General features: G+C 42.3%; 1 protein-coding gene across 2 annotated transcripts in view; it reads left to right on the forward strand.

The window, feature by feature from the left end:
* Window positions 1–22,144, forward strand: part of kirrel3l (kirre like nephrin family adhesion molecule 3, like) — a 45,367-nt gene extending 23,223 nt beyond the window's left edge. Inside the window, exons 2-15 of one of the 2 annotated variants that reach the window (XM_077576493.1) lie at window positions 3,702–3,857; window positions 6,020–6,169; window positions 11,176–11,333; window positions 12,393–12,543; window positions 12,644–12,749; window positions 14,073–14,221; window positions 14,326–14,453; window positions 16,081–16,207; window positions 16,291–16,391; window positions 17,027–17,225; window positions 19,578–19,697; window positions 19,811–19,920; window positions 20,045–20,134; window positions 20,232–22,144. In XM_077576493.1, coding sequence (XP_077432619.1) covers window positions 3,702–3,857; window positions 6,020–6,169; window positions 11,176–11,333; window positions 12,393–12,543; window positions 12,644–12,749; window positions 14,073–14,221; window positions 14,326–14,453; window positions 16,081–16,207; window positions 16,291–16,391; window positions 17,027–17,225; window positions 19,578–19,697; window positions 19,811–19,920; window positions 20,045–20,134; window positions 20,232–20,723 — 2,237 coding nt within the window. In that variant the 3' untranslated portion in view covers window positions 20,724–22,144. The remainder of the gene's footprint in view (window positions 1–3,701; window positions 3,858–6,019; window positions 6,170–11,175; window positions 11,334–12,392; window positions 12,544–12,643; window positions 12,750–14,072; window positions 14,222–14,325; window positions 14,454–16,080; window positions 16,208–16,290; window positions 16,392–17,026; window positions 17,226–19,577; window positions 19,698–19,810; window positions 19,921–20,044; window positions 20,135–20,231) is intronic. The other variant, XM_077576494.1, reaches the window with a different exon arrangement.
* Window positions 22,145–22,366: the final 222 nt, after the last annotated feature.

A 22,366-nucleotide genomic window follows, 5' to 3' on the forward strand; every position in this document is an offset into this window, starting at 1 on the left:
GTCAAAGAATTGTCTAATTCGGCAACGAGGAATTAAAGGAATCTGGCATGAGTCATTAGCCAGTCGAGATGTTCTGTAGAGTCTTTTCAATAAGGGATCTGGAGAGCTGTGAATCACTCACTACAGCACACAGTCGTCACTCTATTTTTGTATGGCTCCATATGAAGCATTAATTGCTAAATGTGAGCATACGAAATTGTGTGTGGGTGTGCTATAGACAAACACTTCACAGCATGTAATCCGTTTAAACAATCAGCCAATGAAGTGAATTATTACCCATTGAAAACAGTTAGATACACTGGGCAAAATACCTAATTGCAATCACTTTTTTGCCCCCTCTCTCTGCCAATACAAAAAGAAAAATCTCAATCTGCTACTGCCCGGGGAGGATTATGAAACAGCTCATTACTTCATGAATGTGGAATGTTAGACAAGCAAAAGTGTAAAATAACACTTTTTGAAGGGAAAAATGTCGGTCCCCGCTTGGCATTTAATAGCCCGAGCTGCGAGGCTCACCGGCATGCTCCAATTGGCCCTTTTTGATTCACACACATGTAGCCTACCTGCCGCTCAATTTCAACACTTTTCGTAAGCGTGATGCACAGACACTCATTACACTAGTGCACCAATTTTTTCTTCTTGGGTGAGTCATTCGTAACATCTTCTGCGAGTCGGATGGAGAGCACGACATGAGCGGCGCATTAAGGCTTTATGCCGCCAAGTAGTTCCGCTCGGTTCAACTCGGAACACATCGGTTTGGTATGTCTATTGGAGTTTCTCCATGTTTGTTTACCTGCGACTTATATACTCGCATATATGTGTGCATATATTAGGGGTGTCAAAACGAATGTGTTAAACGCCACAATTTTTTTTAACGATTAATGACCGCCCCTTTACTGGAGGAATTCCAGTCACAATGCAGCAGACACGTCCACGTCAAAATTTAGCAGTAATAAATTTTATAATAATGCATATATTTGTGGAGACTGGGGTCAAGTTGTCTTTTGCAATTTTAAAAATGTACAGAATTTCACACGTTAAAGATTGATAGCTCGTAATATGAAAAGAAAATGCATCAATGCCTTACAAATGCAATTATGCCATCTAGTGGCAGACAAATGACCTCAACACAAATCAATATCACGCTTGTTTTTTTACTGTACAATACATCTTTATCTCAATTTTATAATAGTTATGAAATTACTGTATCAATGACTAAAAGATGCTGCCATATTCTATTAGTTTAACATGTTTTCCCACTTATGGTAACAAGAGTATGAAAACTTATAGATACAGATATAAAATTTGTGACTAATCATGAGTTAATTATTGAAGTCATGCTGTTAATGACGATTACAAATTTTAATCGCCCGACACCCGTAGTATACGGAAAATAACGTGAAAACGCCGCAGATAAATCAATGTATTCAAGGTAAGCTCGCTTAGTGAGTGGCAACGTAAGATGGACGCCACACATCAAAGCAGTTCTTTACTGTAGACCAAGATACCTTGCGTTTTTTTTTTTTTTAAAGAACAAATATACTCAAATTCTTTTTGCGCGCGTTATTGACTGCATGTAAACGTAGTCAGTGATTGGTTGACAGAAATTTCAGCACTGCACCGCTCCGTCACATTATGATATTTACTTAATTCTTACTAAGTTCCACTCTATCTTTACATAGCGGACACAGCACCCTGCCTACAAGGCGGACTCTACAAATGCAATGATTTAAACTGATTGAGACTCAATCCTACCGTGGTGAACTAAACTGTTCAGTTCAAAGATGGCTTTAGAGAACTTAAGTTCCAAATTCAACGTTTGGCGGTGTACGGCAATGTATGCCGCCATTCATGGATGAAAGTGTACAATTTGTGTTTTGCATCTCTCACACTGTTGCTATATACACTTGTGACCAGGTTTACACAGTATTAACCATCTTAAAAGAAATGGCTCCTAAATACTACTATTCAATCATCAGCATTTGGTTACAATGTTGAGTCTACAGTTGAAGCCATTGGGTACAGTTCAGTATCAACGAGCATCAACTCGCTGCAGTACGGTTTTGGAAGGGTAAACGCTGATCCGACTTTCTCTGCGGGGCATGACACTAATCCATAAACAAGGCACACAAAGGTTTTTTAATTACATTTTGTAATTGGTTTTTAATTACAATTTGTAATCTTATCATTCCAAATCTGTTGTGGTGCAGAAACAACAGTTCAACCAATCAGCAGTCTAATGTAACTCAACTGAAAGAAGGATGTCTAAAATCTGATACGATCCAGTTTGTTTATCTTGATACCATTTGAAGCGTATGTCCATAGGAATGCAAAAATCAAAATGCTTGGTTGAGATTTGGTTTTGCTTTAATTATGCTGCTGGGTGGCAGTGGGGAGGGAAAGGGTGAGGGACAGGGTTCAGTCCACAGGCCCTCCCTGAGATGAAGTGGATAATTGAGTGTGGAATAAACACTGCCAACAAGCAGCCCCATTCAAACTCAAAGAGAGAATGGCGCAAGAAAGAGGGGGAAAGCAGAAAAAAAGAGGGTGAGAGCGTAAGCAAAAAATCCCCGCCGCCCTCCTTAAGGGGTGGGGGTTGCTATTGAAAAGCTATTAAACTTGCATTTAGCAGGATTGATTGAGAATGAAGAGGCCTATTAAAAGAGAGGGACAAGAGGACAATAGCGTGTCTCTGGTTGCCGTATGTTGCCCTCCTTTCAGCAGCTTTCTTTACTGGTGATGGGGGGAAGGTGGAGGGCGGGTGGGGGTGGAAATAACCTCGTCTGTTTAAGCAGTCCAACCAAGACAAGCGGTTCTGGAAGGGTTGTGGGTGGAGGGGGGGGGGACTTAGCCCAGCCTGAATAGAGGCCTCTTTATCTCCCCCAGTCCCCTTTCCCCTTCCATTCTCCATTGAGCAACAATGAAAGAGAGAAGGAGAATGAGTTTTGCTTTTTTCAAAGTCTCCCGACTCACACAGAGCCCACTTAGATAACCAACCAACTGTCTCTTTCCCCGCCTACGGATTAGTTACCTCTGGAGCGCTGCCATCTTCCCCTGCCTATAGGCCCTATTGGGTTTGTAATTCTCAATCTTTATCATAGCGCCACAAACATTTGGAACCCGTATTCCTGTCGTGTCACACTGTGCGTGTGTGCTTTGGTTTGTGTGTCTGAAGGCCAGCCAACTGATCCATTGGGAGTGCGTGCCGCACTTAAGCAAAGCAGCACAACGACGGCAGGTGTCTCTACTGGATTTGAAGCGCCTCAAACAAAACGGGTCCCCGGGGACCTTCGGTGCCGTTTTAATTGTCAACATCCATTTTTACTAAAAGTACACCGGAAGAGTGGCAGAAATTTCCCCCTTCCTCCGAAAGTGCTTCGTGCCAGTAAGCATACAAGCATATGGACTTGGGAAAGAGTTAAATAAGTAATAAGGCAATGCTGACTCTTCTTCTTGGAAGGGATATTTATAGGGGGGGAAATATTAAATGTTCACACAAGTCAGCCTCATCCATCTCTTTAAAATGTCAGTTTATTGAGCCATCACGCTCACTCTTTACAGGGCGACTTTCACGATCCTAACCCGACACACCTGCTGCCATTCACTTGATGTGGGCCGTAGTGTGCAGTTTGTTCTCGATTTGCCCTGAAAATGTCAATTCTTGTCAGATTCACAACATGTTTCTCCTTCTGTCCTTGCAGCCGCCACCCGAGCAGCCTACTTCTCCCAGCAGCCTCAGGACCAGGTGGTGGTGTCTGGGCAGTCCGTGACTCTACCATGTGTCATTGTGGGCTACCGGGGGATGGTGCAGTGGACCAAAGATGGACTGGCTTTGGGTGGCGAGAGAGACCTACCAGGTATGATCTCAATGACTTTGTTTACATGCAGCCAATGTTTGGGTTAAGGTTCAAATTCAAGTTTCTGAAACATTTGGGATGGCCCATTTACATGTGTAAGGGGACAGATCGAGTTAATAAACCGCAACGCATGGACAAAGCCAATAGACAATTAGACGCCATTTCCACATATAACTTTCTACGGTTACTAAAAGACATTATATTCATATCACTCAGCACACTAATTAATTTGTCGGTTTCCTCCTAACTCCAAAAGTGTGGTTCTGTCCTCTGTCGTCATTTTTGTTTATTTCTGATTCTGATTCATGAAATAACGCCGCAGAGAAATACATAGTAGTAGCAATGTAAGATGGCCGCCGCATATACAAGTAGTTCCTGAAGACCAAGATTCCTTGCAATTAGAGCATGCGCAGAACACAAATCAAAGTTACGTTCAAAGGTACACTGACCTCGTTCATATGAAAAGGGATATCCCAGGGTTCTTATTTGGGTTCGTATATTGGCAATATTCGGGTTTTAAAAGGGTTATTGACTACATGTAAACGTAGTCACTGTGCTTCTCACCCGATACGTTGACATGAGTGAAACTGAACTTTTGAGGGACATTGTAAACATCAGTCCGACTGTAATTAAATTTGTCATAGTTGTACTAACATACTCGGGATCTAAATCAAGCACTTATCACAAGAAGTTAGGGCTATTTGGCTTTCAGGTGAAATTCACTTTAACCTTTACAGGTGAACTTAATTTGACCTTCTTTAAAAATCTCTCTCAGAGCGCTAAAGCTAGCAGTACCAATCAGAGTGCTAAAGCTAGCAGTACCAATCTATGACTTTAGGATAGAAATTGGGTCAGATGTTTTGGAACCCTTTACAACTTTTAACAATGAAAACCACACTGATACCAAAGAAAGCAGAACAGCTTTATGGAAACATGGCTCCAAAATTTGAAAGCCAATACAGACGCTCCCCACCTTACGAACGAGTTACGTTCGGGACGATCGTTCGTAAGGTGAATTTGTTCGTAAGTTGCTTCAGTGCTATATTTTGTATTATAATTTATGTTTAAAGCCTATATAAGTATATTGAAGCTTTATATAAGTATGTTTAAGGCTTGTACAAGTAACCTGCATTGGTTTGTACTGAAAAAAACTTTTAATAAAATGGAGAGAATACGTACAATACTGTACTGTACTACGTATGTTAGAGAGAGAGAGCGAAAGACACACACACAGTATGTACATGTACGTAATAAGATAAATAAAATGAAGTTTAACTTACTTTTGGAAGATGTCCTCGATGCTTAAGGAGATGATGGAGGAGGAGGAAGAGGAGGATTTTATATCATGAGAGATTCTTCGTCGTCGCTGGAATCGGCTTCAAAAGTTATTTCCTGCTTCATGGGGACCGGCGTTTTCTTCCTCCTCCTCCTCGCCACGTTGCTCAGCCTCCAATGAGCTCTCACAGCGCCAATCGTCGGTATTAGCGGCGGAAAGAAGCACTACGCGCAATAAAAAATCAAACTTACAGCATTTCTTTCCGAACATTTTTCGACATACTGTACGCGCAGAAATGTTCGTATGTACCGTTGTTCGTAACTCGAAAGTTCGTAAGTAGGGGAGCGTCTGTATAGCACCTCTTAGTGCAAGTCCATTTTCTTTAGGTAAGTTTACTAGCCTTTGTCTTTCTCCGATCAATGCAGGCCCCATTAGAAACCAAGCCTCCCTTCCTTAACCATTTAGGTTTTACAAGAGTGAATGGCGAACGGTCGGCGACTGCTGCGCACACGTAACGTGATTTGCTGTTTAGCTTTTTAAGGTTTTTGTAGGAAGGTAGATAATCAATCAGCTTTTCACACTGACATTTGATGGTGGAGAAACTGCCTCTTGGCCCCGGAGGCCCTGCCACCATCTTTATTGTGTCTGTGCTTCAAGGACAGACTCCTCATGCGTTTCATTTCCCACCTCATGCTGTTCTACACACACACACACACACATACAATGACTCAATCCTACCCAGGCGCCGCCTGCGTTCATTTGTGACTTAAACAGCTTTTCCACATTTCTTAGCGCTTTGTCCAAATGGGCTCCGTAGTTGTGTGTCATTATGTGTTTATTGTTGCTTGGTTTGCGACTGACTGTTGTGTGTGCTGGCTTCACGCAGGCTGGACGCGCTACTCCTTAATGGGCGACCCGCTATCAGGCGAGCACAGCTTGCTGATCGATTCGGCAGAGCTGGTGGATGATGCCGTGTACGAGTGTCAGGCGACACAGGCGGGCCTGCGCTCCCACCGTGCCAAGCTCACTGTACTAGGTGAGATACGCCGCAGCTTGGGAACAGTCCCAACACATCACACGAGACACAAGTATAAAGACGGGCATTATACAAAAGGAAGTCGTGCACAATGTGTAATTATCCCATTCGGAACAGCAGCAGGCAGACAAATGAAATCTGTATTGCATTGTGTACAATATCACTGACCTCTTTAAAGGCTTTACAATTAATAAAATGATTTCTTATCACCACTCAGCACTAACCCCTCAGCGATAAATCTAATTTCTTGATGGAAATGAAATGCCGGGGGTATAATTCTACTAAAGCTCAGCCAAGAGAGCCCGATGGGGGAAGAAAAAAAAAGAAGAAAAAAAGAAGTAAACACTCTCAAGACTGTGGACGTCTTGGCTAATGTGATTGCAGGAATCACAAATGACTGGAGTAGTCACTTGAAAGTCAAGGTCTGCATAGTTAGCACATTTTACGGTGAGCCACAACATTTGTCAACCGCAAGGCAGTTTTTACATTAACGCGATGTGAGTGATCCACTTCTTCATGCAGACATTGAGGGGTGAGGAGTGGCGGAGGGGATGCATGATTGTGTGTCTGTGTGTTGGGTGGGGGAGGGGGGGGGTATACAAGTCTTGTGGGAACGAGCAAAGCACTGCTGGCATCTGGTGGCATTTGAAGGAATGTCACTCCCTATATATCTACTTCACCCCAGCGCGCTTATAAAAGAGGCAAGTCAGAGGCAACAATCATACGACACAATATGATGATGAGAAACTTTCCCCGTTAAAGAAAGCTTATTTTTTATTGTTTTTTTTTTATCCTCCCATCTTATTATGGCTGATAAGGATACAGACTAAGTATGTTTTTTGTCTTATACTTATTCATCAAACACATATTTGAATTTATTGATTTATTTAAAAGGGAAAATGCACATTAATCAACATTTTACAATGTAAATGTGCCCAAGTTAAGTCAAGCTAATTTTCATTGGCAGTCCCTTGGGCGGATGTAAAAGCCTAAAATGAGTCATTAAAATCACAAATCAATTTACAACAATATACAATAATATTACACATTACATTTCCTGTACAGTTGATAGTGTGTATACTCGTCTTTGATTAATGTTTGTTGAAAATGATCTGTAAACTGTAATTGCTATTTTATTTTCAATGTCAATATGTAGTAAATCACTTTCTTTATTCGTTAATCGATGCCACTACAGTTTTTCCATTCTAATTAAGTTGAGATTCATTTTCCAGTCACACCGCAAATCTGTTACGAAAACAAAACAACTATAGATTTGTTTGTGTGTTGTTGTTTTTTTCATGAAAAGCTAATTAAGATCACAAAATTCAGGCATGAACATCCAGAGTTATGAGGAGTATCAGAAAGACTGATGTCACAAAAGAATCCAAACTACAGTAAATTTACCCCCTTCAAAGTGATCCCCCTAACACACTAAATCAACTTTCTCTGCCACGCTCCTTGAATGATTCCTCAGCAGCTCCATCGTCACGGCCGTCATTTAATACTGGGCCATTTGGTGAAGACATATTGGGGGGGAAAAAACAAGTTTGCATGGGTCTGCAAAAATACCAAAACTTAGTTTAGTCTGCCCCTGCGCAGATTCAGACCGCACATGTATATCTTTTTCACACCAGTCCTAGAACCTTTCTTATGTAAAGACTTGTCCACTATACACTCTTACATCTAATGCATAGGTGTCAAACTCCGGTCCTCGAGGGCCACAGTCCTGCTGGTTTTGAAGGTTTCCCTCTTCCAACACAAGCTGATTCCAATCAGCAGGATCGTTATCAGGCTTATGCAGAGCTTGCTGATGAGCTGATCATATATCAGGTGTGTTGGAGAACGGAAACATCCAAAACCTGCAGGACTGCGGCCCTCCAGGACCGGAGTTTGACACCTATGATCTTATGGTCTTAACTCTTTGACTGCCAGACGTTTTCAGAAACGGGTTGTCCCCAGTGCCAGCCGATTTTAAGCATTTTGACTGATCTTTCAAGGTCCATAGAAAATTATGTGTTTGGACTATGGAAACACACATACTACCAAATGAAAGATTGGACTCTCATCTTTCATCAGAGAAAAAAGTTTGTTTCTACCTTATTCCGTTTTTCAGTAATCAACAATAGAAAATGGTTAGTTTCACCTCTGTTTTGAAACAAACGTCTTTTAACGTCTTTGGCACTCCTCCATAGGATTTTACTAAACGTTATTTAACGTTTTTGGCAGTCAGAGAGTTAATTATCACACACAAATCCATTATGATGACCGCATACAGGCAATAAAAGGAAGCTAAGTTCTTCATAAAGTGCACCCTAATTGATCGAAATTGGTGGTTGATGGACAATTGTGGACTTTCATAGTCATAAATAAGGAGGGCTTCTCAGGCTATATGTTTAGAAGTAGGCAAAACAAGAGCTAAAGAAAGAGTGTAGGGGACTTTTTTTTTTCCCTGTGAATGTGTATTTGCGTGCAGTTGCCTGCGTGCCAAAGCAATCCGGAGTCAACGTCTGGAGTGCAGTCAGGGGAATCGGCATGGAAATTAAAATCACCTAGCACTCGGATTCCATTAGTGTCCGTGCGGCAGCAACGGAAGGACCTCTGACAATTCCGACACACACAGTGAAATTGGTTCGGTGGAGGGAGCGAAAAAGGCCAACACAAACCCCACATTCACGCCGCTCCTTATTGGTCCGGGAAATGGACGCCCTCATCAGGGGTGGCACGCTTGGCTTGCCAGTGCTGTGTGAGAAACCATGCAAATAAATGAACAAATAAGCAATTCAGCCCAAACATCGCTCAGCAACAGTGGGAGCGATCGCAACAATAATGCTTGTCTCTGAAAAGGAAATGAAGAATGTGAAGTGTGTTAATTTCTCCTCAGATGACTACCATTTGAGGACTTTTTATCAATGATACAGTGTTAAACAGACGGGATGATAAGAGCCTATTTGTTTACTTCATTTAATGTCACAACATTAGGGATGTACTATTATGAGATCCATTATGAGAGCTGGATCAGAAATTCAAATAACAATGTTTATTGTTACATGCTACTCCAAAATGGGTGCATTTTCAAGTAATTACTAATCTAACGCGTTACTATTTCCGGTCAAGTAATCCGATTAGAGTTACTCTTCTAATATCATTAAAAGTTTCTACATGAAAGTATCATCAGTATTTGATAAAGTGGCACCTTTTACTACTACGGGCAGCAGCACTACAAGTGGCAGCAGTGAGAAAGAATTGACAAGATTTAAATGAACAGCGCACTTTTCTCACCCACGCTAATATTCTCCCTCTTGAAAATATTTTAATGTAGAACTGATGCATTAGTACTGACGAAAGTCACTAAACAAATAACGCTTGAACATAGTGCAAGGGCATTGTGGGAATATTCAAAATGTCTGAGTTTACACTCCAAATACATGTGTAAAAAATGGACCGTTTCTCTACTTGGGTCTATTTGACCCAACTTTGAGTCAAGAAGTGGGTCATTTAGTGTGAAACAAGATATAAATATTGGTCAGATCCTCTACTTAGGTCAAAAAATTGGGTCATTTTGTATAAAACAACCCAAAAAGTTGGATAAAATTGACCAAAAAAGTGGATTGGTCCATTTTTTATCCATATTTGGGACACTTTTGACCCAACTATTTTTAAAATGTAGCGACATCACCGTTTTCAGTGCATTGTCTCCTCACATGTCCATAAACAGCAATGGAGGAAGGAGTCCGAGAAATTTGCGGTTTCAAGGTGGAAGTACAGTCACTAGTTTGAGTTTAAGTCAGCTAAAAAAAATTTTTTTTTAAAGGTTTAAAGGTCTGAGTTGTGCTTTTATGGAGCTGCAGGAGGTCTCCTAATTATTATTATATTTATAAACAATTTACATTATAAATGTTGAGCTTTGCCATTACAACATTAATAGTTAAGTATGTCAAGTTAAATTTTATTTTAGTTTTTAACTTTAATTTAGAAATGTTTTTATGTTAAGTCTTTTTTTTTTTTTTTTTTACAAGTAGCCCATTTATGAAATCCATAAGACTCATTTATTTTATTTTTTATAATACTTATGTTTAGCCGAAATGGTTGTCTTTATTTTATTTTTAATTTTAAAAAAATCATTTTATTCTTAAATGTCACTGTTAAAAATGCACTTTCAATTAATTGGCAAATCAGGGTGTCATTTTTATATTAAGCAGGGTTTGTCAGTACTTGCTGAATTAACTATTAAAGTAACTTCTAATCTAACTTAGTTACTTTGATCAATCAAATAATCAGTAAAGTAACTAAATTACTTTTTAAAGCACATAATCAGTAAAGTAATTAACTCATTCACTCCCAGCCATTTTCAATGAAGCAACCCCCTTCCCTCCCGACTGTTTTACTGTATTTTGACTGATTTTGCAAGGCCCACAGAATATTGTGTTCTATTGCTATAAAAACACGGAACCTACCAAAAGAAAGACTAGAGCCTCTTCTTTCATCAGGAAAAAAAGTATATTTCTATCTGTTTTCATTTTGCAACAATTAGTATTAGAATATGGATACGTTTCATCATTATTCACAAATCTATTTCAAATTGTGGGGAAAACAGCTATGTTTCAACATGGCCCTGGTTGATCTCTTTTGCTCTGCTGCCACCTGCTGGTCGTTTTTGTGCAGTTGGGAGGCTGCATCAAAGCCTTCTGTATGCTCTAGCATAAAAAAAACATTTAAAAAAACGACTTTGGGACACTTTAAAATAGAATGTATTTATACGTTTTGGGAGCAAATGAGTTAAGGGACTTTTTTAGGGTAGCTGTGGCAACACTGGTTGTAGTTGTACTTGGCAGTGGTGTCAAAACGATTTTTTGTTTTACTCCTTTGTTATTTATCTATCCATCCATTTTCTTGGATTCTTCTTTTACTTTGTGTGGGAGCTGGGGTACACCTGGTTGCCAGCCAATCACAAAAACATATAAACAGCCAGTACGTGTTTTGTATTGAACAATGTGTTTGCTTTACAGTCCCTCCTTCAGACCCTTTGGTGGAGGGAGGCCCCGTTGTGCGTCTTAAAGCCCACACGCCACACAACCTCACCTGCAGATCCTACGGAGCCAAGCCTGCCGCAGAGATCACCTGGTACAGAGATGGCGAAGTCATGGAGACAGCTATTTACTCCAAGGTACACGCAACAAGCACGCTCTGGCCAACATTTCCTCCTTAGCACTCATCCAAGCAAAAACTATTCAAAGGCAGTCCAGCTCTTTCCTTGTGTTTTTCCTCTATAGTTTTCAATCAGCACCTTATTCTCGTAAGGTTTGCTCAACCCACTCTCTGCAGTCCCCCTCCCGTTTTCACTCCCTCCCATACTCCCACTAACCCCCGTACACCCCCCTCCCGTCCGCTAATGCAGTGACACTACAGCATAACTGGAGCGTGCCAAAGCTCAGACAGGCATGAGGGTTTCATACAGTAGAGTTTCTGCACAGAGCGAATCACCAACACAACAATGCAGAAACACAATGGGGGTGCGGCGGAGCGTGAGTCAGCCACGGCTGGGAAAAGTGTCACATTTTTCATGCTCCCTGACCACGCTAAATGACGCTAAACACCACATTTAAGGAGGCGAGCGCGGGGGAAGAAGAGAGGGGGTACACGGAAAGAAAGACACAAAGAACAATTCCAACCCTTAAGATATGAAAAGGGTCTCATGTGATTTCATCTCGTAAAAAGAAACAAAAAAAAGTGTGTGTTTCTTGCTGAGGAAGACAAAGAGCCGCTTCATTGATTTTGCCTTTCAGGAGAAAATGCCCAGCCTGAAGATGTGACACTTCTGCCTCACTGTCACCACCTAAAAACAGACTCACAAGCAATTTGCCCATTACACTATTCTCCCTTCTTTGTGTGTGGATTTGTGTGTGAAAGAGAGTGAGCAGTATGCATTACCCTCAGAATCTACACCTTGCCTCACTTAGGCGTATTGATTTCTGTGAGCAGTAAATAGATTTAAAAGACGATGACAAACAAGGCGCTGACGGCAAATGCTCTCAGAAATGTAGGAACAGCAAAAAATCCCTGTGCTGCATCGTAAAATATACTAATATATTTCACCGCCGGTGCCAAAGAATTTTAAATTAAAATAGCGTTACTGGCGTACGCATAAAACTAAAAATAAGATGACATATACATGCTGTGCCTATTGCTTCCATCTGAAGCTAACAGCTACTGTGTATTGTTGCAGACGCTGATAGAAGACGGGAAGAGGGAAGCAGCTGTCAGTATGCTTCCAATCATCCCAGAGGACAGCGACTCCGGCCGCACCTACACCTGCAGGGTTCTCAACCCAGCTGCTCCCGCTGGAAGACAAACATCCATCACTATCAATGTCCAACGTGAGTCACAAACATGCGCTCGTCCGCATTCTCATCCAATGACCAGAAGTTGTCGCTACGTCAATATTGCGCCCGCTAATTCTTTAATTGCGTCTTGCAGATCCTCCATCTGTGGTGTTGTCAGTCCAGCCTCAGACGGTGACCGAAGGCGCCAAGGTTCTCTTCTTATGCACTGCGTCAGCCAATCCGGAAATCATTGGCTACAGGTAGACGCACCCTCTTTTTGGCAACCTAAATCTGGATTATTTTTTTTTTGTAAGATTCATTCATATAGGACAGCAACCGCTACTTTCAAAAGAGCCATTTTAGGCCAAATAAATGTCCAAAACTCTGTCTGGAGCATTGAACATTGTGATGAACGAAACAGAGTTTTAGTTAGTGTGCATTGGGGGCCCAAGAGCTCATTAGACCTGGACCATAACAGAAAAATATGGTTTATATGTTTTTGGGGGTAATTTTTTTCAGTCTTCATTTTCATACATTTTGAGACTTTTATGTCTTTCTGTCAAATTTCTGACATTTTTGGGCAATTTTATGGACATATTATGGTCACTTTTTGCCTCACTTCCTTTTTTAGACCGTTTACAGCAGATTTTTTTTACTTTTATATAAATTTTTTGACATTTTTGTGCAATTTTATGGACATATTACGGTCATTTTCGACCTCTCTTTTTTAATTTTTATACATTTTATGGCTGATTTTTAAATTTTTTTAAATCTAAAATTTAATTTATTGCATTTTTTTTTGCAATTTTGTGTACATTTTATGGCAATTTGGGGGATTTCTTCTTTTGTTTTTGGACACATAACTACTTTTTGAACATTTTTTTCTGCCTTTTTTAAATTCTCTGACATTTTTCGTAATTTCATAGACATTTAAAGGTAATTTTCTGCTTTTCCTCTACCTTTTTGGACATTTTATGGTCACCTTTTGGACATTCTTAGGTACTTTTTTTTAAAGATGCTTTTCATTTACCTTTCATCTCTTTTTTCGGACAACTTACAAATTTGGACCGGCATTTTTTAAATAATTATTTATGCTTTTTAATAATCTTAACTATTAATTCATTTAAAAAATATTTATGTATATGAAAATGTAAATGCAAATATATATATATATATATATATATATATATATATATATATATATATAATTTCTAAACATTTTTTAAGAGATCCAAATGGATCCATAGTAGAGGGATTAAAGTCCGCATGTTGCAGACCCTTGATATAGGCAAAGGCAACTTTTGAATATCTGTCCACTGTCGTGACCCTGAAAGTGTTAAATTGAGCAAATTAAAGAGAATGTAATGTCACTGCTACACTATGCTGAAAAGCACATCACCCTGACAAGGGGAAAAAAGTGCAAGTGTTTGAATAATTTGCTAGAATGAGCCGCTTGATTGGCAGCATTTGATTATGATTGGCACACGCTATGAATGAGCTAATAGCCACTTTGATATGCATGGCTAAGTACCTTCCCCGAACTAATAATCTGACTGCATAATGTGATTATTCATCCGTCCCAGGTGGTCTAAAGGAGGAGTCCCCATCTCTGAGGCGAATGGCGACAGTCTGGAGGTGACAGTGGACTATTCCTACTTCACAGATCCGGTCTCCTGTGCGGTGTCCAACTCTGTGGGCAGCACCAATGTTAGCACCCTGGTCGATGTTCAGTGTAAGTCGAACTGAAGGACTGTAAACAAAGCTGTTAGATTGTAGCCTTGAGGCGTATGTGTTACGCGATAAACATATTGATTCTAACCGTCTGCTTCCCCACAGTTGGCCCAAGATTGCTGTCGGGGCCAAAGCCAATGACAGTGGATATCGGCATGGATGCAGCATTTACTTGCACATGGACTGGAAACCCTCCCCTGACCCTGGCTTGGACCAAACAAGGCTCAAGCGAGGTGAGGCGATATACAACCATCTTGGAGATTTCAACACTTCACCACTGATCACCGTCCCTTCAGAGTGAAACATTCGCACATGGCCTTCAGGCATGACGCCTTCACACTTTTCTCTCTACACATTCTTCAAAAAGCTGCGCTCACTACGCTCCCTGAGGGATAATGCCTCTGGCAGAGAACTGTCTGTCCACTGACAGATATACACAACGAATGCTGCGCTCAGACTGGCTGTCATCGCACTAACTCAATCAGTCCGAGAAGCAGTCAGTCAACCGCTGCGGTTAAAACATTCGCAGCTTATCAGGCATCAGGCAGCATTTGAATACCAGTTTCTTCGAAGAACATTACTATCCTGGTAAAAAAGTATTTTAGTGCACCACATCAGCACTAGCCCACAGGAGTGTCTTTCCTCGCTACCAACACTACTTCTGAAGACAAGCAGGTGAAAATACCCCGAGTAAAAAAACGATTTGAGATGCCGTAAGCGACGTCGTCACATCTGAGAGCAAACACTTTCAGCCCCTCTGAGGGAGAAAGCAGACATTTTTCTAATCCACCCACTACCACCGTCCCTCACATAGCCAAGAGTAATGGATTAATTGGGTTACTTCGTAAAGTGTGTTGAAAAAGAAAAGTGGAGAGAGTGAGAGGGGACTGTGTGGAAATGGGAGGGAGGCCTGAGTGGGGGTAAATGGATTAAGCACAGCTTGATAGAATGACAGGATCAATGAGCTAAGGAGTGAGTGAGTGCAGCCGCTTCGGAGGCCCAATCGCGGCATTCCACGGTCTGTTGTGTCCTCACAATTTAATGACAACAATCTTACTAAGCAGCTACTCAGCCCTTGTTTGAGTGTCAAATGTTGGGATAAAAGAGAGCCAAATTATACCAAAACCAACAACATCTGTAGCCACTCGATAAGGGGTGTCCAAATCCAGTCCTTGAGGGTCACTCTCCTGCATGTTTTTTAGATCTATTCCTCCTCCAACACACATGATTCAAATGATAAGGATCCTGGCTTCTGAAGCCTGATACCGATCCTGAGTGTGTTGGGAGAGAGAAACATCGAAAACATGCAGGATAGTAGCTCTTGAGGACCGGATTTGGGCACCCGTGGTCCCAAGAAGTACAAGAACTACAGTTCAGTTCACCACAGTTCAGTTTAGAGTGGTGAACCCAAGCACTTAGAAATTAACGAGGTACAATTCAATAAAAACTTGAATGCAAGGAGGCCGTTTTAAGAAGCACCTGCCTGCTTCTCCTTGGTACACACATGAACAGGCAGTAATCATCTACCATATCCACCTGCAACTCCAAACACAAACTTACCTAGTCTCACAACAAAGTGAGAGTTAGGAACAAGGTCTACTTTGATACCCTCACACTTTGTATGTGGTTCTAATTAACAGTATATATGGGCAAAGGCATACCTTTTTCTAAGGCAGACTGAAGTCGATACTTCAACAAACGGATGCTAGAAAGTTGTACAGTGCGGGTTTGCTCATTTGGAATCTGTTTCCAACTTATGACACAAGACGACATCTGTACTGCTCAGTAGACACTAGGCTGGTGTAATTTGTCTGGAATGAAAAACCTCCAGTCTCATTGGTCTTCTCTGTCTCTCACCAGGTGCTAAGTAACAGCAACACCTTGCAGCTCAAGTCTGTAACCCAGGCAGAGGCTGGCTTGTACACCTGCAAGGCCATCATTCCCCGTATCGGAGTTGCAGAAAGAGATGCCACTCTGACTGTAAATGGTGCGCTTCCTCCGGCAGTGGATTGACAATGTGCTCTTTGGTGTGTCCGAATGTTTTCTCATTTCTCGGCGACTTCACTCTAGGCCCTCCTATCATCACAGCTGAGGCCACACAGAGTGCAGTGAAGCACTCCAAGGGCAAGCTGGAATGCAGGGTGGGAAGCAGCCCGGCACCTTATAAGATTGTAAGCGAATCTCTTATTGACGCTCTTTATCATTCTGTATGTACGTTTGTGACATACATACTTCACCACCCACACGTGAGCTATCACTTGGTATAACGTTACCCCTGACCTCACCCTCAAACCTTTGCACCATGACGTATTCAGCCGTCTAATAAAGACATGCACACATATTCAGCTGTGTAATTGCACTGCCATCAAATGAAGCGATAGGAGTCAGGGGAGCTGTGGGAGACGGGCTTCCTACGGGTTTCAGACAAACTGCATTCAATTAGCGGCCCGAGAGGCATCACTCAGATGACCTTGTTGAACCACTGAATGTATGCTGAGCTGAGAGAGGATAATTAGGGTGCGAGAGGAGAGGACGGAGCGAGAGACAGGTGCTCTGCTTGCCCTGTGCTAGTGACAGCAAAGAGGAGGCCCACTTCAGTGTGGCTACCTCGCACGTGGGAGGGTGCTTAAACATAAGCTCGCGAGCTGGGTCAGACTCGAAGTGCTTTTGAGGTCGGCAGAAAGTTAGTACAGCGACATTTGCCGGTATCGAATGAATGGATCTGAGGGTGTACGTATATTTTTTTTACTCACCAGTGAAGAAGCTTACATAGAAAAACAATGTACGATCTTGCTCCTTCCCACAGGTATGGTCCTTTGGAGACATCAGCCTCTCGTCCGGTTCTTCCGGTCGCTACTCAGTGCAGACGGTGACCAACGACCAAGGAGTTGTGTCCTCTCTGGTGCTCTCCGAGACTCTGGCGCCTGATTTTGAGCTGCGCTATAACTGTACTGCTTGGAATAATTTTGGCACCGGCACCGCCTTGGTCACGCTCAAGGAACAAGGTAAAGGCATGACAAGAATGGCTATATCAACCTAATTTGCAAGGCACACCCAGCTTGCATTTCTCAGGCTGGGGATTGAAATCCGAGTTCTGGTCTTCTTGTGTGGAATGGCATAGGGTGACCAGATTTTCAAGAATAAAATTTAGGACGCTGTATAACACAGTGTACAATAAATTTCACCAAATGTCATTGCGAGTCAATCTTGATCAATAGAGCCAACATGCGTATCAATCGCTAATGCTATATGCTATCTTAGTTGACTGTTCAACAGCGCTAAACAAGCCAATGCACTCACCATTATCCAACCTTTTTTGCTCAGTCGCGACAGCTATTGGAAGCTGACTGTGACGTTTACCTCGTGCCGGTCACGCATTGTAACATCCATCCATCCATCCATTTTCTTGGCCGCTTTTCCTCACAAGGGTCGCGGGGGTGCTGGAGCCTATCCCAGCTGGCTTCGGGCAGTAGGCGGGGTACACCCTGAACAGGTTGCCAGCCAATCGCAGGGCACACAGAGACAAACAACCACACTCACATTCACACCTAGGGACAATTTGGAGTGTTCAATTAACCTGCCATGCATGTTTTTTTGGAATGTGGGAGGAAACCGGAGTACCCGGTGAAAACCCACGCAAGCACGGGGAGAACATGCAAACTCCACCCAGGAAGGCCGAAGCCCGGACTCGATCTCACGTCCTCTGCACTGGGAGGCGGACGTGCTAACCAGTCAGCCACCATGCTGCCCGCATTGTAACATTGGAGATATATTTCTACAAAGCTCAGTTTGTGTTGTCTGACAAGCGACTGGCGACCAGAGTAGTTAGTAGGACTACATTTCCCAGGATTCTTAGATATGAAAGCAGGAAGTAGTTCTAGTTTGGATGCTGATGTGAATGAGATCGCAAACGTGAATTTGGAAGTAAATAGGAAGCAATTTAACAGTTAAATTCCCTTTTATTGGTTTATTGCTATGACAACTGTGGGACATAGACATGGCAAAAAAACAAGATGCCGGGACTGGACCTGGGTTATATAGCAGGATAAAACAATGAGGTTAGCGAAATCTGCCAGGACGTGGGCCCCACGGCTCAGTAACAGGAATGTCCCGGCCAAAACGAGACATCTGGTTAGCATGTTAGCAGTTAGCATGTTCTCAAAATGTTTGCCTGGATCTTACCCTGGAACTCTAACATCGTCCCTCCTTTTTTAAGTTAACTCCAAATTGTCCATAAGTGCAAATGTTGAGTGTGAATGGGCGAGCAAACAGTTCAAGATGTAAGACTGCTTCTCGTCCATTGTCAGATGGGCAAATTCCAGATTACTCGTGTCTCTAATGAGGATAAGACGTACAGAAAATAGATACATGAATTACTACTCATTTAAAATCAGCACAAACCTGTCTGGTTAAGCAATCCTGAACATGTCAGTTTGACTCAATCTATTAACAAATCAGGTTGATACTGTTAAATTCCAGTGATACTGGATCTGGTTATTTACCATTATTGGTAATACAGCAAAAAGTAATAATAATTCTGGTTTGGTACCAAGGTGGGATAGTTTTTTTCCTTGTCCCGAGCACCAGCTAGCTAGCTAGCTTGCTAACTCAACCAAGCAAAGGCAATCAAAATGTAAAACTCTCCCACTGAAGCCCGTCGTAGACAACATAATGAAACTCTCAATCCTTCTGCAAAGGAGGCCAGATTAGGTAAAAGCACAGCCCATGCTTCTCCTTATCTTAATTATACTCTCCTAATCGATATGATTTAATCAGCAGATGGTTAGCTTTAATGAATATGTTTGCCCTTATAACATAGATATTGATTGGGGACAAAAGTCAATTAGATGGAGTCATGTGTTTTAAGGTTGGACTGATATTCTCTATCACTGTCTCAGAGTGAAACGCAGCATCTCTGGCTGCATTCCACTGAAGTGATCTTAAAATTACACTGGAATGCTGTAGCCGGTGGAAGACTTTGTTGCAGCAGGCACCAAAAATAAGGTCCTCTCGAGTAATTTACATCACTGTGGCAGACTGAAGTCTCCAGAGAAAGGGGCATTGGTATCTCCTGGAATCTCAAATTAGATTACTGTCTATTGCTTCATTACATGTCAAGCCTTGTTACCTTTACTTCAGAGAGATTAGAGACAATAGTCGGGGTGTGTGATACCAGATTGCCCGCACAAGCGTACGTTCGTGGTCACGGTTAACTGAGGTTGCGTCCTACAGGCACTGGCGTCTCAGGGATTAGCAAATTAAATGCTCTTTGTATCAAATATTTGATACATTCAACGATCTTTTTCTTTCGTGTTCTGAGAAACCATCTAACCCCACTCCCTTTACTCTCGTTACAGAAGCCCCACCGATGTTGTTAATCGTTGGTGGATCAGTAGGTGGCGGTTGTGTCCTGATCATTTGTGTCATCGCACTCGTCTCGATCTGCTGCAGGCACACAGGCAAAGGTGAGCTCAACGGTCAGTATGGGACGGAGGGGTCACTCGCCAATTTTTCTCAATCAAATAATTGCAGTGTTGTCTTATCTCAAATCCATTCTGACTGTCATGTTCAATAATTTCATTTCCTGCAGGGAAAAGATGTACCCGCCTCTCCAAGAGTGACATCAGAGTACAAATTGTTCACAGCGATCACAATGCCACACGTGGCAACGATGACGAGGAGGATGTCAAAGAGCCAATGGTGAGACCCCAGTAACGTCATTCATAGCGAGCATCACATCATGTAACAGAGTTGTCTTGTTCTCATCCAAGCGAAGTCTTGTTCACTGTATTAATTCATCAAAATATGCGTGGTCTTCCCTCAGGCTCCAAACAGTAGCGAGTCTCCCGGGACTTCTCGCACAGAACACAGTGATCTCTTGGAAGAGGAGGAGGATGAACGATCGGACATCAAGGTAAACACTCACTTGAAAAAGACTGCCAAATAGCAGGAATCCATACTTTCATTTTCCATGTCAAGTACTCAAGTTCTTTATCTCTTGCGCACTCAAGGATCCCACCAATGGCTACTACAACGTGCGTGGCCACGAAGATCGACACATACGCGGCGGCGGATTCTCCGAGTACGTTCCCAACCCTCGGCCTGTCTACACGCCGTCGCAGCTGCCCTCCCCAAGCCCGATGTACGGCCAACACGGCACCCAACCGCGGGTCTACGACTTCGCCCACCGATACGCGACCAACACTCTGACCCAGGCCGCGTACGAACAACAACAAGCCGCACAACAGCAACCCTCTCAACCGGCCACCATTTATCCCACCGACACCGTCTACAGCGGTTCCGCTTACCTGCCGGCAACCTACGGCCGCGCCTTCACTAGTTATGTCAAGCCAGCGTCTTATGAGAAAGTGGACGCGTTCGACCAATCGGACGAGGCCAGCAAGGTGTCCAGCTCGCCCCGCTTCTCTTACGCCTCATCACAAGTGTCCTCCCAACAGTCGGACTACGGCCGACCTTCACAACGTATGCAGACGCATGTTTGATTAGACAAGGGGTGTTGGAAATCCTATGAGTACTTAACTACGTTGTCGCCAGAACTAACATGAACAGAGACTTTGTCAACTTTGGACGAGTATTAAGAGGAAGTCACTACAAGGCGAATGGAGGGATGCTAAACAAAGCTGGAGAATTCAGCAGGTTATCTCTGCATGATTGACGACACACGACCCAAACATGTGGAGATACTCGCTCGGTGAGCTGGAAAACCAGATCAACTTGACAAAAGTTGCATTCAAGTTTACTTGGCGTCAACGCTAAATGCGAAACATCTGCAAGATGAACTTACCACAGCTTAAAACGGACATGAACAATCTACCATCATCTGTCTTTTGCTGTTTTTGGTTGGCATGCAAAAGGAATACTAAGCACATTTGTGTGTCGATTACCAACAAAAGACTGAGCTAGCCACAGAAACAAACTAACCTGCGCAAATTTTGGAATACTTCCGCCTGTCCTTGATCCTAGAAAATTACCGGACCACAAAAATGTAAAAAGGAGTCAAATTTTAGCCTTGACTTTAATGAAATTGATGGTAATTGTGTGTTTTAACAAGGAAGCAAATGAATAGGCCATAAAAACCCAAAGATGGTGACCATTTTACAGGGTTGGGGTCCCTGTACTGCATTCCTTACCCTGGCACTGTTTTCTACAGTCTTTTGTGATTGTGGAACCGAGGAACGTAGGATATTACCAGAACAATCAAATGTGGTCGTTTGTAAGTAACACGGTGGCAATCTTGAACTTGAACTAAACTTGAATGCCACGTCAGGTGGGGGTGGGGGGGGGCAGCAACGTGCCAGGCAGTCGTCAGATGGACGGTTTACATCTTAATCAAATGGTCTCAAAATGTTTACAAGAAACAGTACTACCCTGGAAATATCTGTACAAATGGCCTAAGCCCATGTTTTCTCTCTGTTGCATGCAAATGATGTGTCTAGTGAAAACCTTCCGCATTTCGAGTCATGTCCATTTCACGTTTGAGACGTTTGTTTCGGCTCCTGGCTCAGTTGCATTCTACCTTGTGGATGTTTCCGTGTATGATGCCTGTACTGCCATTTGACGCTTGTTACCAGGCAGCCTGACGACAACAAGTAAAACTTGATAGTGGAGGCAAAATCATCGCTTGTCTTTATTTTTATATTTTATATAAGCCTTAATGTACAGCGCGTAAGCTGCTCTATTGTAAAATATCTTTATATAATATGTATCCATCTTGGTTTATTTGGAGCCACAGATTTTCTTGCTTACTTTACCAATCATTGAATGCTTTTTTTTGTTTGTTCTTTATTTTGATCTCAACTAATTGCCATTTGCTTGTTCATTCTTTTAATAATGTATTAAGAATTTTATTTGCTAAAAATAAGCTACCATTGCTTGTATCTTTGTACACATATTTATATTTAAATAAAACCATTTTCGATAAAGTCAGCGTTGAGTGTGGAATTTTGAGCAGCTCCACTAACGGAGCGGCGACAAACAAAGCATCCCACGTAGCAACCATGATGAATACGTAAATTAGCAGCGCTGTCTATGTTGATTTTGCTATTCCCCCAGTGGTGCTCCGCTTTTAATGAAGACAGATGCGATCGTACAAACCCCCGCTGCACGTGTACGCTCCTCCCGGAAC

Source organism: Vanacampus margaritifer, chromosome 9 (genome assembly GCF_051991255.1).
Source record: "Vanacampus margaritifer isolate UIUO_Vmar chromosome 9, RoL_Vmar_1.0, whole genome shotgun sequence".
Taxonomy (NCBI): Eukaryota; Metazoa; Chordata; class Actinopteri; order Syngnathiformes; family Syngnathidae; genus Vanacampus; species Vanacampus margaritifer.